Consider the following 14,690-nt stretch of genomic DNA (forward strand, 5'->3'; position numbering starts at 1 on the left):
GGACAGCGGCTGAACAGCAGCCGGCGACTGCTGGCCGGTTTTGGACCATGAATTTGGACCATCTATTGGAGTTGCTCTTTTGGACCATGAATTTGGACCATCTGTTGGAGTTAGCCTTTTTTCGGAGCTCCAAAACGCACTTTTTGACGGTGCAAAATTTACATCTCCGATTTTGGACCGTCATAATTTGGACCATCTATTGGAGATGCTCTTAGAGAGTTGGGTTCGATCCCAGCTTACTACTCCCCTTCTTTCTCTACGAATACTAAGAGGATGCGCTGCATTCAACCAGTAAGGCTCGGTTTAATCTTTCTCTTTTTTCAAGCAGATTCAAATGCTTCTTATCTTTCAAACCTCAATTCTAAATCTAACATGTTATATATGGAAATCACTCAGAAAAATATGTATATTTCAGAAGAAAAAAAATGTTGATTCCAGATATGCTATTATCTTGCATGTTAATTATTTCTAAAATTATATTTAAGGTGCAACCTTAATCAGTACCTTCTTTACATGGCGTATTTTAAAAATACCTATTATATATGTTTCCTACCCCATTTATGTAAACAAGTGGCTTAATGTTGATTTTTCATATTCTTTGAAATTTTGCTCACAAAGATTTTTGGAAACACCTTGAGCACACTAAAAAATCATCCAACCTTTTTTTTGCGCAACATCACTTATCATGTTGTCTGTTATGTGGCATCATGAAAAATTTCAATGGATTTGCTATTGTCATTGAGTGTGTGTATGATGGGTGATTTTTTTCTCCCGTTACAACGCACGGGCATATTTGCTTGTCAATTATCATGGGATCTAGCTAGTTCATAGATTTCGACGCGAGAAACACAATGATAAAAATGGTTTGTGATTTAAACACACAGTCTAAATTATAAAATGTGTTGAAAAACAAATCTACGAGAAAACACAAAATTCCCATAGTGTCACACATACAACGTGCCACTTGTCACACCAGAGGAAGTATGAGTAACCAAGGGTATCCGTAACTAATGATTTCGGATAGAGTGATGATTTTTGTTTAAGCGATCGAGGCCGGGCTAAATGGCCGGACGAGGTAGGCTTAGGCCAAATCCACCGCGCGACCCCATCTTGTCCGGGTGTGTCCGTTTGGGGTAGAACGGACGAATAGCGCGGCCCAACGCGCAGCCCCAAACTGACAAATGTCCGGATTCCGTCTGTTTTCGACCGATCCCCAGCCCAAACTTGCGCCGAGTTTGGGGTCAAACGGACATCGCGCGGACGGGCTCGTCGCACGCCCTTGTCCTCCCGTGGCCCGCCTGTCGGGGACACTAGCAGTCCCTTCGTTTCCAATGCCTCCACCCCCTCCCCCCGCCGGCGCTGCCGCTATTCTCCGGCCACCTCCTGCCACGGGCGTCCATACCAAACAACATCTCGACATGGCCACCAACACGCTCGAGCTTTCGCCGTAGTTTTGGCCGTCGATCGGAGGAGATTTGGTCGTCGCCGTCTTTGTCGGTGACAGAGGGGACACGACCGCCAGCGACGTACCACGGCGGCCGCGGCAGCTTCCGACGAGAGCTCCAGAGCGGCCAGTAGCCGGCCGGCAACCACCCCTACTGCGTTGATCATCGCGGCCTCTTTGCCACCACGACCGCAATGTGTTCGACACTTTGCCACAAAGGTATGGATAGTGGAGATGAATTTTTCTTCCATCACTTCCTTTGTTCATCGGACGATTCGTCGTCGGATGATGAAGATCTAGTGGTGGCTGCATTGGTCGTTCACGACCACATTCAACGGCAGCTTCCTCGGTACAGGGGGTCAGTCCCTGGCCGTGCTCCCAACCTGAACCGCAACAGGGAGAGAGGCCACGCCCTTCTCTATGTCGATTACTTTTCCAACACCCCGCTCTTCAAGCCGGATAAATTCTGTCGCCGTTTTCGAATGGCAAGGCATGTGTTCAATCATATCCGAGAGGGAGTGGTTGCTCATGACCCATACTTCGAGTGCAAGACGGGTGCCCTTAGCAAGCTTGGATTCTCCTCTTACCAGAAATGCACCGCGGCCATCCGCATGCTTGCATATGGAATTCCAGGCGATTTGGTGGATGAGTGTGTCCATATGGGTGAGACAACATGTCTGATGTCAATGTACAAGTTCTGTCAGGCTGTGATCGAGGTGTTTGGCCCAGAGTACTTGGGGCAGCCAACTGCCGCTGATACAGAGAGATTGTTGGCGATCAACGCAGCTAGAGGCTTTCCAGGCATGCTTGGCAGCATAGATTGTATGCACTGGGAGTGAAAGAACTGTCCATTTGCTTGGCAGGGCCAGTACAAGGGGCATGTCAAGGCGTGCACTGTCATATTAGAAGCGGTGGCTTCGCATGATCTTTGGATATGACATTCTTTCTTTGGCATGGCAGGTTCTCACAATGATATCAATGTGCTGCAGCGTTCTCCAGTCTTCGCAAGGCTTGTAGAAGGCCACTCCCCACCTATCAACTTTGAGATCAACGGCCACCAGTACAACAAGGGATACTATCTAGCTGATGGTATATATCCTCAGTGGTCAACTTTTGTGAAAACAATCTCGAAACCCCAAGGTGAGAAGAGAAAGAGATTTGCCCAAATGCAAGAGAGTGCTAGAAAGGATGTGGAACGTTCTTTTGGTGTGCTTCAATCCCGATGGGGTATTGTTCGAAACCCTGCACTGTCATGGGATGAAACGAAGCTTTGGGAGGTGATGACTGCTTGTGTGATCATGCACAATATGATCGTCGAGGACGAGCGTGATGAGAGTATCTTCGACCAAGGATTTGATTATCAAGGTGAAAATATTGAGCCCCTGCACCAAGACCAGGCCACATTTGAACAGTTTGTCCAATTCTACCGTGAGCTGCGTGATTGGCACATTCATTTGAATCTTCAAAATGACTTGGTTGAGCACGTGTGGGATCACATTGACAACCAATAGATGTATTGGTTCATTTTATGTTCAGTTAAGACAATTTTGATTTGGTTGTAAAACTATTTTATTAAAGACAATTTTGATTAGGTTGTAAAACTATTCTAATTTCTAGATAAATATTTGAACGTGCAAACTAGTTTTGATGAAAATATGAGATTTTTTGCCCTGACGGACAGGATGAGGCAAACGGATGCGGCCGCGCGGTGGACGCACGGTCACCGCATTCCAGGACACGCCCGGACACGAACTCATTACCCTGTCCAAATAGATAGAATCCGAACAAAACAGACATCCGTTTGGGATCACGCAATGAAGTTGGCTTGTAGGGCCATTTCCAATGGGAGCTCCCCGCGTGCGTTGCCTCCGCACCGCAGCGACGAAACGAACGTTACCCTGACACAAGTGACAATGTTATGGTAATCCTAGCCATCCGTCGCTTCCGTGGCCGCTCCGCAAGCCAAGTGTATTTATGGACCATCCACATCCACGTGACCGCGTAGGTCCATCTGCCTCCTTTCTCCACATCTCATCTCCAGCTCCAACCTCCATTTCGCATCAGGATGAAGGGAACTCTCTCTCCCGTCTGGCAACCTGCATGTTGATTTCTAAGTTGTTATAGCTTGAACTTCCCGAGTTCATATTCTGCTTTCAGAAGGTCATGGTTTTATTTCCTTTGGCTGGCCGAGCTCCAGATTCGTCTCTAACTATGTCATCCTCGCTCCGTGAGTTTGTTGCTGTACTCATTCTTGATTTGGCGTACATCTTCTTTTTGCTGGTTCAGTTGATGCGTTCTTCTCGTAGTTTGATTGATTCCGGCGTGCCGATGATGATGCAAAAGCATCGGTGAATTCTGGATGAATGCGCTTGCGCACCACAAGGTGTGCGGCTTTGGTGATATCCACTGCGCTATACTCTGAGGCACGCATGCCGGATGCATGGATCCATCTTCTAAGGTTTTGTTTCTTTTGCTCGATTTCAAGGCCGGTTTGAGACTGTAGATTGGCTTCTTTGGAGTTTAAGTGGTCTCTGGCAGACGTGCAAAATGCTGGTCTTTTTGGAAATAATTTTTTGTGTTGCACAGGCACTTCCTGCGAAAAGATTTCGCCAACTGAGATTTGTCGTCACACAGGAAAAAAAATGGCTGGGAGCTGGTCCCAAATGTAAATTTCCTGACAAGGCTTCTAGGTTTGGGTGAGGGCAATCACCATCTGTGTGCTATGTGCATAACTTTTTTTATTTGGGGGGAGATATGTACGAAAAACTTGGAAAGAGAAATAGCACTATCCATAATATAAGACGCTTTTGCAAGCTATACATAAGACGTGCACAAAATGCACCTACAAATGTGGGCACAATGGATGTGGAGTATGTGCACCTGAGCACAAATGCACCTTGATGAACAATAAAATCAAAAAAAGTAAACAAATTAAAAATGAATTATACGATAAACTTTGACAAATATTCTGTATGCTTGCAAAATTTCAGCATGTAATGCCATTCGTCGAAGTCGTGCCAAAAGAAAAAAACAAAATCAATGTTCCAAAAATGCTACTTTTGAAAACATTTTGGAGTAGTGATTTTTTTTTCACGACTTTCCAAGAATGTCATTTCATGCTAAAATTTATTAAGCATACAAAATATTTGTCAAAGTTTATAAAAAATCACAAATTTTCAGTTTTTTTACTATATTTTCAATTTTATTGTTCATTAGGGTGCATTTTAGCTCGGGGTCAGGATAAGACTTTCGGCACAACAGGGTATATGTGTTGTGTAACCTCATTCTTTGTCTGGGGTTGCTCTGAGAATAAATATCCATTTTTTATCGTCCACTCTAGGGGTTGCAGACACACTTGCACGTAGCCGTTACAACAATAGCAGGGAAGTGAAGAGCACGCAACGGCATTCAAGGATGGAGGTGGACCTATCGGGACGGGGATAATCATTTCGGTCTTAGGAACCTATGGTTTTGGTACTACATCACCAAATAATCCTTACAATTACTAAGCTGTCTAGAAATAGAGGCCTAGTAAAGCTCCATGGTTTTTTTGAAGTGGGCCCGTGTGTAAAGGTTTGGTTTGATCGTGCGTCCCGCATGACAGTATAAAAACTGACATCCTACTGAAACACTTTTCAAATAAAAATAAGAAAAGCATTTAGGAATTGTATTTTTTGTGAATTCCCAAAATGTTCACAGATTTTTAAAAACTTTTGTGGATTTGAAGAATGCTCGTAAAATTATAGATTCTTCACGAGTATGAAAAAAGTATTTATGAATTCTAAAAAATGTTTACGGGTGCTATAATTGTTCATGTTTTTAAAAAAATGGTCACGAGTTCTATAATTGTATATGTTCAGAAGATTGTTGCAGTCAGGGTGGCAGAACACTACCACATCGTCTGTGTAGAGCCAGACACTAAAAGCAGTGTGACAAGTCGTCAGGCGTTGCAGACCATCGCAAGCGCGCCGCCTAGGTGATCAGGGAGTTGAGAACATTCACACAAAGGGTGAAGAGAATGGGTGAGAATGAGTGAGAACATTCACACAAAGGGTGAACATTCACACACGAGTTTAGGCCGTGGAGAACATAATCAAGATCCATTCGCGTGAGCAGCGGCCAAATCCAAAATGGGATACAGTGTCAAGAAGGAATGCCCAAGATACAAAATCGATACAAAATCAAAGGAGCGCGTAATGTCAAGCTTGAGGAGGAGCCTGGGCATCTTCAGGTTGTACAGAAGGGCGAGGTCTGCTACACGAGCAGAAAATTGTCGTGGATGCAACGTCTAAATATGAATGCGCTCTGATTAATCGAAACCATTGTCTGCAGCTTGGGCTTGAGCTTTCACAGAGAGCGTCGTGGCGTCAGGTCGTTTGGACAGAACGTGATGAACGCCTCGTTGCACCTTTGACAAGCTGTACGCCCTCAAATTCAAGCTCTAACCATGGTCGACAAGAACTCGAAAGTCTTTCCCTGTCAATTTGATTCGGCACTAGTGGAAATGCCAGCCTTTAGCCAAGTAATTAGTTTCCTCAGCCTTATAGAATATCTAAAAAAAATTGTAATATCCCACCCTTGAGAGCAAATAGCGAACTAAAATTCTACTCTGAATCTCTTCATGGCCTATCCTCAAGTACTATGCGGCCAAGGAGATAAGGACTACGAACTTTGGTCTTGATCCTCCATGAACTACCTCCCTGTCATGCTTGTGATCACCAAATTCCGTTGGTGCCAGGTACAATGTGAGTCAACGTTCGCCCTTTCAATTAAATTCGAGTGCAAAAAAAACCCTATATCTTGGAGTATTATCATAACAAGCATGCATACAAAGAAATTATAATTAAAGACTTTTGTGGTATAGTATTAATTCGCTGGAATTAGCATATGTGGCCTGAGTAAACAGTATTGGTTCCATCCTAGCTAGGGGCACCGGATGTCCAAGAGCAACGATGAGAAGTTTTATTTCCGATGTAGTTGAAGTAGTTGTTTGAACTAGTAATAGTTGGAGTTGGGACTAGTTGGAGTAGCAGTAGTTTGATGGATGTAGTAGTTTAAACTATGTTTAATTATGCTTCAATTAGAACTATGTTTAATTATGTTTTAGTTTGAACTATGTTTGCTTTAAATGAGCTTGCTATGTTTAAAATGTTGTAGTAGTTGAACTGGTTTACATATTCAAATACATCATCTGTTGGAGTAATAGTTTTACATCATCAAATATACATTATCTATTGGAGTCGAAACATATTCAGAGATGTAAAAACCACATTTTAATGGTGTAAATTAAACAACACCTACTTTTACATCTTCAAATATCCATCATCTATTGAAGATGGTCTTAAGAAGTACTATGCGGCCAGGTAGTGTGAACTTTGGTAATCACCAAATTCTGTTGGTGCCACGTGCAATGCGAGTCAATGTCCCTCCTTTCAAATAAATTCGAGTGCAAAAAAACTCTATCTATGATCATAAACAAGCATGCATGCAAAGAAATTATAACTAAAGACTTTTGTGGTATATTAATTTTGCTGGAATTAGCATCTGTGGCCTGAGTAAGCAGTATCGGTTCCGTCCTAGCTAGGGGCACCGGACGTTCCTGCCAGGCCCGCCGTAGTAGAAGTAGCTGCCCCACGCGCCGCCCTGGCCGCCGGCGATGTCGTAGCACCCCGGGTGGTCGGCGAGGAGCCGTAGCCCGGCCGCCGGGATGAGGTTGTTGTCCCAGTCCACGACCTGCACGTTCCGGAAGTAGGCCGCGCGGCCGTACCCTTCGCCGGGGAACCGGCCGCTGCCCATCTGCGTGGGCGTGTGCGACCCGGACGGCCGCGTGTTGACCGCCTCGCCGCCGAACTGCACCATGTCGGCGCCGCCGCGGCCGCGCGCGCCCAGGTGGGTGAAGAGGGAGGACGGCCAGTAGCCCACGAGCGCGCCCGACGGGCCCAGCTGCAGCCACCAGTTGCCCTTCTTGGGGTCCTTCCAGATCATGAGCGTGATGTCGAACTGCCGGCCGCCGTAGGCCGACACCGGCGTGATGGCGGCGCCGATCACCACCCGGCCGTTGGTCTGCACGAACCCCGCGCAGTGCAGGTTGTAGCACCCCGTCTCCTGGTACGCGTCGTTCTGCGTCGCATACGCAGACATGCATTTCGCACAAGAATTTAACCTTCTTTTTCTTGAATTTTCATGGACGAACACTTGAAGATGATTGAACTTTCAGACGACAATCGTTTAGAGAGCTTACGGTCCAGTAGGTGAAGAACCTGGGGCTGTTGTCCCCGTACAGCTCAGGGCTGACCTGCCAGCCGGCCTCGATGGTGTTGAGGTCGTTGCCGAAGGAGCCGGAGATGACCCAGATCTGGGACAGGCTGAACTCCGCCGGCGACGACACGTGCGCCGGCCACACGTTCAGGCTCGCCTTGGCGCCGTAGAACTGCCCGCCGCTCACGTACCCCACCGCGTGCTGTATACGGACCACAGTGACATTCAGTATCCGGTACACTAGTACTGTGGCCGTATCCTTGTGTCTGCATCCGTGTCCAAATGACTGACTGATAGTACTGTACTAAACAGAGACTGAAATAGAGGAAGTGGTCATCATGCTGGCCGGCGACTGACTGACCTCATGGCCGTTGCTGGTGGAGTCCCGCCGTGCCGCGGCACTCCGGGGCTTCATCCCGAACCTCCGGACGGAGCTGGCCCTGAGCAGGTCGCCCTCCGTCGCCCGCCTAACCGGTATCGTCCCCTTGGGGCACCACTCGCCGGAGCTCCTCCACGTCTGCGGCAAGACCTCCTCCTCGTCGTCTGCCACGGCGCCGGCATTCCCTGGCCGCGCCGCAGGTTCGTCCTGCACCAACCATTCCATTACTGATCATCTCAAACACAGACGCGAGAACACGATGCACATTGCAGTCGGGCAGTCAGTCAATCAGAACAACACTGCACGTACCTCTGGTTTCTGGCCTCTCAGCCTGGGATGATCGAACGCGGGCTGCAGGTGAGAGGGCACGCAGTCTATGACGTCGCCGTCGGGGCTCTGCAAGATTACCAAAATCAGTCCCTGCCAAGAAACGGGACAAATCACACGTACCATGTGACGAACGAAGGAGCAGAACGTGTGTCGTAGAGTAGTACGTGCCTGGATCGTCTTGACAGAGGCTTCCCTGACCCTGGCGAGCCGGGCCTTCATCCGCCGGAGCCCGAGCTGCTCCTCCCCGAATGTGCTGCCATTGCCCGCCGTCGCGGAGGAGACGAGGACGGGGAAGACGAGGAGGAAAGAGACGAACCAGGCAATGATTGGGCAGCAGCAAGAAGCCATTGACGCGGACGCGGCCCTGAGTTTCGTAGCAGCCTAGCCAGGTAGGATCAGAAGAAGAAGAAGAAGAAGCTTTAATACTCTTGTGAGGCGCACACCGGCATTGGCGCGGTTGTCTTCTTCCTGCCGCCCGCCTCCTGCTGGCTATAAATACACGCATCCATAGATTTACTAGATAGACGGATAAGTAGATACCTGGGAGAATGGCGCTAAACGAACCAGCAGCGAGACGGAATTATGAGCAACTCATTTGGCCGTCTCTGCGCTCCGGGCCTTTTCTTCCGTGCGAGTGCGACGGACCAGCACAGCATAATTGTCTCGAAATGAGCACCGCGCGTAGCCATGCCTCCATCATTTTTCCCTAGCCCATATGTCCCCTCTCCCACTCCACGCTGTTGCACTTTTGGTCTTTCTTTTAGTAGATCTCAGTGGAGGCCAGCCCAGTGGCATGGCATGGTATGGTATGTAAGCTTTTCTTTCCACTGCAGGACGATGGGTGCCCTCCATGTGCCGAGAGATCTGTGCAATGTCCAGAACACTGCTTGGTTACTGGTTAGGCAGAACATGTTTTACATCCTGTTACCTTGAGTCCGTCCAGCAGTACAGACTGCGTACTTCAGAGCCACGATCGAGGTTGCTGGATTCCAATCCAGGACATGCCTGGCTCCTTTGATTCAAAAGAATTTCATAGGATTTTTAATCCTTATGATATTTTTCGCGTGTTGGTCATTTGATTCATAGTAATGGTATCCTTAGGAAGTTTTTCTTATGCTTCACTTGCACTTTATTTTTGGATGAATTTTCTTTTCATCCAATCAAACCTCTTTATACAATTCATTTGTTTTTCACGGGCTAGCAGACACTTTTTCACGCAAATTCCTATAGTTTTCTAACCTTAGGGCCTATTTGATTCATAGGATCTAAAAATGCAAAAATAATATAGGATGACACATGCAAAACAGAGGATTGTGAAAACACGTGAATCTGCATAATTGAGTTTTTGACTCGCAATAATACGAAAAGACACATGAATTGTGAAAACAATGGTCAAAGTAAGGTTTCTCATATATGGTAAAACACTCTTTTATCCAGATTTCTATAGTTTTCTAATCTCATACTCCCTCCGTCCCAAAATAAGTGTCTTGAGATTAGTACAAATTTATGCTAGAGCTAGTATAAAGTTGAGACACTTATTTTAGGATGGAGGGAGTATGATTTAGTGGGGCTATATTAACAATAACGTTAGAAACATAAACATTTTGCCAAGAGTACATAAACCATGTAAAAGTCGACAATAATGCTGCAGGAGGAAGTAAGGTCAGTACTACAGATCACTGACATGCATTTTGAGGAAAAGTACTTGGGCCTGCCGACACCGGAGGGTCGGATGTCTAAGGGACGTTTTCAGAATTTACAGACTCGATTAACCAAACGATTGATACAGTGGGGAGATGGCCTTTTGGCGCAACCGGGGAGAGAAGTGCTGATTAAGTCAGTTACACAGGCTCTCCCAACTTACATTATGGGTGTCTTCAAGCTACCCTTTTCGGTTTGTGATGATCTTACGCACATGGTGCGGAATTTTTATTGGGGGTCGGCAAAGGGCAAGAGGAAGGCATAGTGGAAGAATTGGGACTATCTCATGCAGCCTAAGGACGGGGGTATTGACTTTCGTGATTTCAGGCTGTTTAATCAAGCTCTGTTGGCTAGGCAGGCGTGGAGGCTCCTAACCAAGCCTGATAGCCTTTGTGCTAGGGTTTTAAAAGCACGTTATTATCCTGATGGCAAGTTGGAAGACACGGTTTTTGCTGGAAAAGGATCATCTTCATGGCAAGCTATATGTCATGGTCTGGAACTGTTGAAAAAAGGGCTGCTGTGGAGAGTTGGAGACGGTGCAAGCATAAGGGTTTGGCGAGATAGTTGGATCCCGAGACCCTTCTCTTATAAACCGATCTCTCCGCAAGGGCGATGCCGCATTCGGTTCGTCTCTGGTTTTCTGAACCCTAATGGGTCGTGGAATATTGAGCTCCTTCGGGACTACTTTGTGGCTGCAGATGTGCATGAAATATTGAAGATTCGCGCCTCACCCAGATTGGAGGGAGATGTGATTGCATGGGGTCCTGGTCGGCATGGTATTTTTTCTGTCAAATCAGCATACGAGTTGGCCTTTGACGAGGATCATCGAGGTACCGCGACTGCGTCCAGCGCGTCGCCTTCAGGAAGCTGTGCATGCTGGGATTTCATCTGGAAGTGTGATGCCCCTCCAACTATCAAGCACTTTGGATGGCGCATGGCAATTGATGCACTCCCTACTTGGCAGAGGAAACATTGTATTGGGCTGGAGACTACGAGTTTATGCCCGGTATGTGGGACAGAAGAGGAGGATAATTTCCATCCGTTTGTCTGGTGTCAATTCGAACGTGATCTGTTTGTGGCTATGGCCAAGGTATGGAGGCTTCCAGACATTACATCTATACTGAATAATGGTAAGGAATGGCTGCTACACGTCCTGAGTCCTCTTATGAACTTGAACGCACAATGATACTAATGATTTTTTTGGAGAAGTTGGTTTGTCCGGAATGAGCTCACTCATGCTAAGCCTGCCCCGCCGATGGAAGTCTCGGTACGTTTCCGTGCAAAGTTACTTGGAGTCTTTGATTGGTATCAAGCAAAACCCACAAGCTGATCCGACCAAGGGAAAATCATATGTTGAATGGCGAATCCCAAGGAAGAGGGGGAGTAGTGCTGGAGATCAGGAGAAACGAAGATGGACGAAGCCGGATCCGGGGTGGTGCAAGTTGAACACTGATGGCTCTTTTGTTGCGTCAGGTGAAGCTGGGGCGGGTATGATCCTGCGTGATCATATGGGTGCGATCAACTACTCGGCTTGCAGGGTGTTGTACTCGTGCAGGAAACCCCTCGAGGCGGAGCTGTGCGCGTGTATGGAAGGCTTGTCCCTGGCGATACAGCGATGTGATGTGCCGATAGTGTTGGAGTTGGATTCTCTTGAAGCGGTCACTCTCATATCAAGCTCGGGAACGGATCGCTCGGTTTACTCTTCAATTGTTAGAGAGATCAAGTACTTATTGGGTTTAAGGAAAACTTGTATTTCCCATATTTTTGGAACTCAAAATAAAGCTAGTGACAGTTTAGCTAGTTTTGCTAGAACCCAAGGTAGAACCATGACTTGGTTAGGAGCTGGTCCAGTTGAAGTTGTGGAAATAGCATCGAATGAATGTAAGGACCTTGTGATTGAGTAATACAATGCTATTTCACCCGCAAAAAAATGATGTAGTTGATACCGATGCAATTGTCAATGACAAAAATGCCCTTCAGGAGGAGAAAATATGCATTTTTTAACATAGGAGAAATATGCAGTTGATAAAGGATAAAGTTGAAGCTGAAAAGAATATGCATTGTTCAAAAAACAGTCGATTAATGCTCAGAGACTCACCAAATAGTCGATTAAAAGATTAATCGGCCAATTAACTGATTAATCGGCCAAACTGCTGGCTGCCGCCACCAAAAAAATCACTCCTCTCCGCTGATGTCGGAGGAAGCTGCAGGATGAAGCCGATGTGGCCGACGGCGGCGGCGGGGATCTTGCTCGCGTTGTGGGGGTGTCCTCGGGCAGGGCGGATTCTCCCTTGACGATGGCGGCAGCATCGATGTTTTGGGCGGCTGCTCGGTTCCGGCAGGTTAGGCCGGTGGCCTGCCTCCTCGTTTGCGCGTCGTACTGCTGCCACTCGAGCGCGGCGTTGGAGTGCGGGGCGGGCCGGCCGCTGCCATTTCCGTCAGATCTAGCGCCTGGAGCCACGGGTTGTGAACAGCGTGGGTCAATGCCCTGCGCCATGATGTCGATGGCGTCGGCTTGGTGGAGGCAGCAGTGTGGTGGCGGCCTTGTGCTCTTATCGCATCATGACAATGTTCTGCTTGATCGGTCCCCCTTGATCTGGCTGTCGATGTGTTCCGGAACTAATGCCGGAGATCTTGCCCAAAGATATCTGGATCGGACAGTATCTGGTCGTTTGCGTCCATATGAGCCTATCTGGCTCAAGGAGGGCGTGGCGTGAAGCTCTGCTATTTGTTTACACCATGGGACATGTCGGCATCTCGATTTCCATGGCACAGACAACGGCGGAGAAAGTCTTGATGGTTGAGATCGAAGGATCAGTAAGGCGGAGGGGACCTTGAAGGCGATGGAGTCAGCCAGGTGTTTGATAACTTGCAGTAGCAGCAGTGTCAAGTGGGGGCAACAACACTGGAGGATTTCATTTTTTGGTGGTGCCCCTCGAGTGCCGAGTCGTGACTTCCAGGGTGAAAACCTAAGGTCTGGCCTTCAGTGGTTTTGCCTGGCAATTGCCTTGTTGAAGGTATTGTTTTGAGAACTCGGTCTTTCTCTAGGGTGAAAACCTATGATCTTGGATCGGGTGACGACGCCGCTTGTGCACTGTTTTCTTCTTGAAGGCGTCGCTTTTGCAGACCTTTTATGTTTTCCGGGTGTTGTCTTTGATGGTGGTTCATATGTTGCTATTGGGAGGAGTTGACCACTGTGGCGAGGTCTTTTTTCATTTCTTTTTTGTTTTGTTTTCAGGCTGTGTGCATCCTGAATGTATTTGTTGTGCGATGGCGGAAACGTCTAACCCGATGTGGGTGATGTGTACGTGTTTATATAGCAGGGGCGCACCTCCCTGTACAGCGCATACAAGTTGTTGGAGATTACATCTTGGAGAGAAAGAAAGATCTTAGATAGAGATAAACCTTAACAACCTAGTCTAACTAACTAGGACTCCTAACAACCGAAGCAGACCAAGATGGTGCGGCAGCAGATATGATGCGTGTTTGACACCCCCCCTTAATCACAACTTCATTAAGTTGAGATTATGCCTGAAGTTCTCAAAGCTTCTCACAGGCAAAGCCTTGGTAAAACCATCTCCAAGCTAATATTTGGAGTGAATAAAGCGAATATCAAGTTGCTTTTGAGCAACTCTTTCTCGAACAAAATGAAAGTCTATTTCAATATGTTTTGTCCTTGCATGAAATACTGGATTAGCGGACAAATAAGTTGCATCAAGATTGTAACACCACAGACATGGAGCTGGTGTGTTCTTTATACCCAATTCTTTCAGCATGGATTGAACCCATATAATTTCAGCTGTAGCATTTGCAAGTGCTTTATATTCTGCTTCTGTGTTGGATCTAGAAACAGTAGCTTGTTTTCGAGCACACCAATAAATCAAGTTTGGTCCAAAAAAGATTGCAAAACCATCAGTGGAGCGCCTGTCATCCAGGCATCCTGCCCAGTCAGAGTCAGAAAAGGCACTGACCAGATTAGAGGATGATTTGCTGAAATCTAGGCCAATGCTCAAAGTTCCTTTGACATATCTCACTATGCGTTTTGCAGCAGTAAAATGAACAGTTGTAGGTGCATGAAGAAACTGACATACTTTGTTGGCAGCAAAAGATATATCAGGCCTGGTCAGAGTAAGATATTGAAGTGCTCCTACCAAGCTTCTATACTTTGTGCTATCTTCTTGAATCAAAAGATTACCTTCTGTGAGAGACAATTTTTCTGAGCTGGATAATGGAGTAGGTGTAGGCTTACAACCTTGTAGACCAGCCTTTTTTACTAGATCAGTTGCATACTTTTCCCGGGAGATATGGAGTCCATCTGTGTGCTTCTTCACCTCAATTCCAAGAAAATAATGCAAATCACCAAGATCTTTTAGATCAAAATCTACACTCAAATCTTTCAATAGTCCTATGATTGCTTCATTGATGAGCTTGTCACAATGATATCATCAACATATATTAAAACAAATATGCATGTGTTGGACTTGTTGTAGATGAACAAAGAAGTGTCAGATTTTGATGGAATAAAATCAAGTGCTTGCATTTTATGACAGAGTCGAGAGTACCATGCTCTCGGTGCTT

The 14,690-nt window shown here is 46.7% G+C and overlaps 1 protein-coding gene and 1 non-coding gene across 2 annotated transcripts; one reads left to right on the top strand and one right to left on the bottom strand.

Annotated features, from left to right (window-relative positions):
* Positions 1–3,764: 3,764 nt before the first annotated feature.
* Positions 3,765–3,873, top strand: LOC125533294. The gene has a single exon (XR_007294216.1). It is a non-coding gene; the product is annotated as a small nucleolar RNA Z188 (small nucleolar RNA).
* A 3,067-nt stretch (positions 3,874–6,940) lies between these two features.
* LOC125526910 lies at positions 6,941–9,127 on the bottom strand. The gene is made up of 6 exons (XM_048691536.1): positions 8,952–9,127; positions 8,580–8,792; positions 8,391–8,477; positions 8,064–8,288; positions 7,686–7,904; positions 6,941–7,564 (listed from the first exon to the last, which is right to left on the bottom strand). The coding sequence occupies exons 2-6, from the start codon at positions 8,757–8,759 to the stop codon at positions 7,025–7,027; spliced, it is 1,251 nt and encodes a 416-aa protein (XP_048547493.1). The 5' UTR covers positions 8,760–8,792; positions 8,952–9,127; the 3' UTR covers positions 6,941–7,024.
* Between the last annotated feature and the right edge of the window lie 5,563 nt (positions 9,128–14,690).

Source organism: Triticum urartu, chromosome 1, assembly GCF_003073215.2.
Source record: "Triticum urartu cultivar G1812 chromosome 1, Tu2.1, whole genome shotgun sequence".
NCBI classification, from domain to species: Eukaryota; Viridiplantae; Streptophyta; class Magnoliopsida; order Poales; family Poaceae; genus Triticum; species Triticum urartu.

Coding starts and splice junctions, on each gene's coding strand:
- LOC125526910 (XM_048691536.1), bottom strand. CDS start 8,759: ATGGCTTCTTGCTGCTGCCCAATCATTGCCTGGTTCGTCTCTTTCCTC. Junction 7,905..8,063: donor CCACCAGCAACGGCCATGAG/GTCAGTCAGTCG, acceptor GTCCGTATACAG/CACGCGGTGGGGTACGTGAG. Junction 7,565..7,685: donor GGTTCTTCACCTACTGGACC/GTAAGCTCTCTA, acceptor TATGCGACGCAG/AACGACGCGTACCAGGAGAC.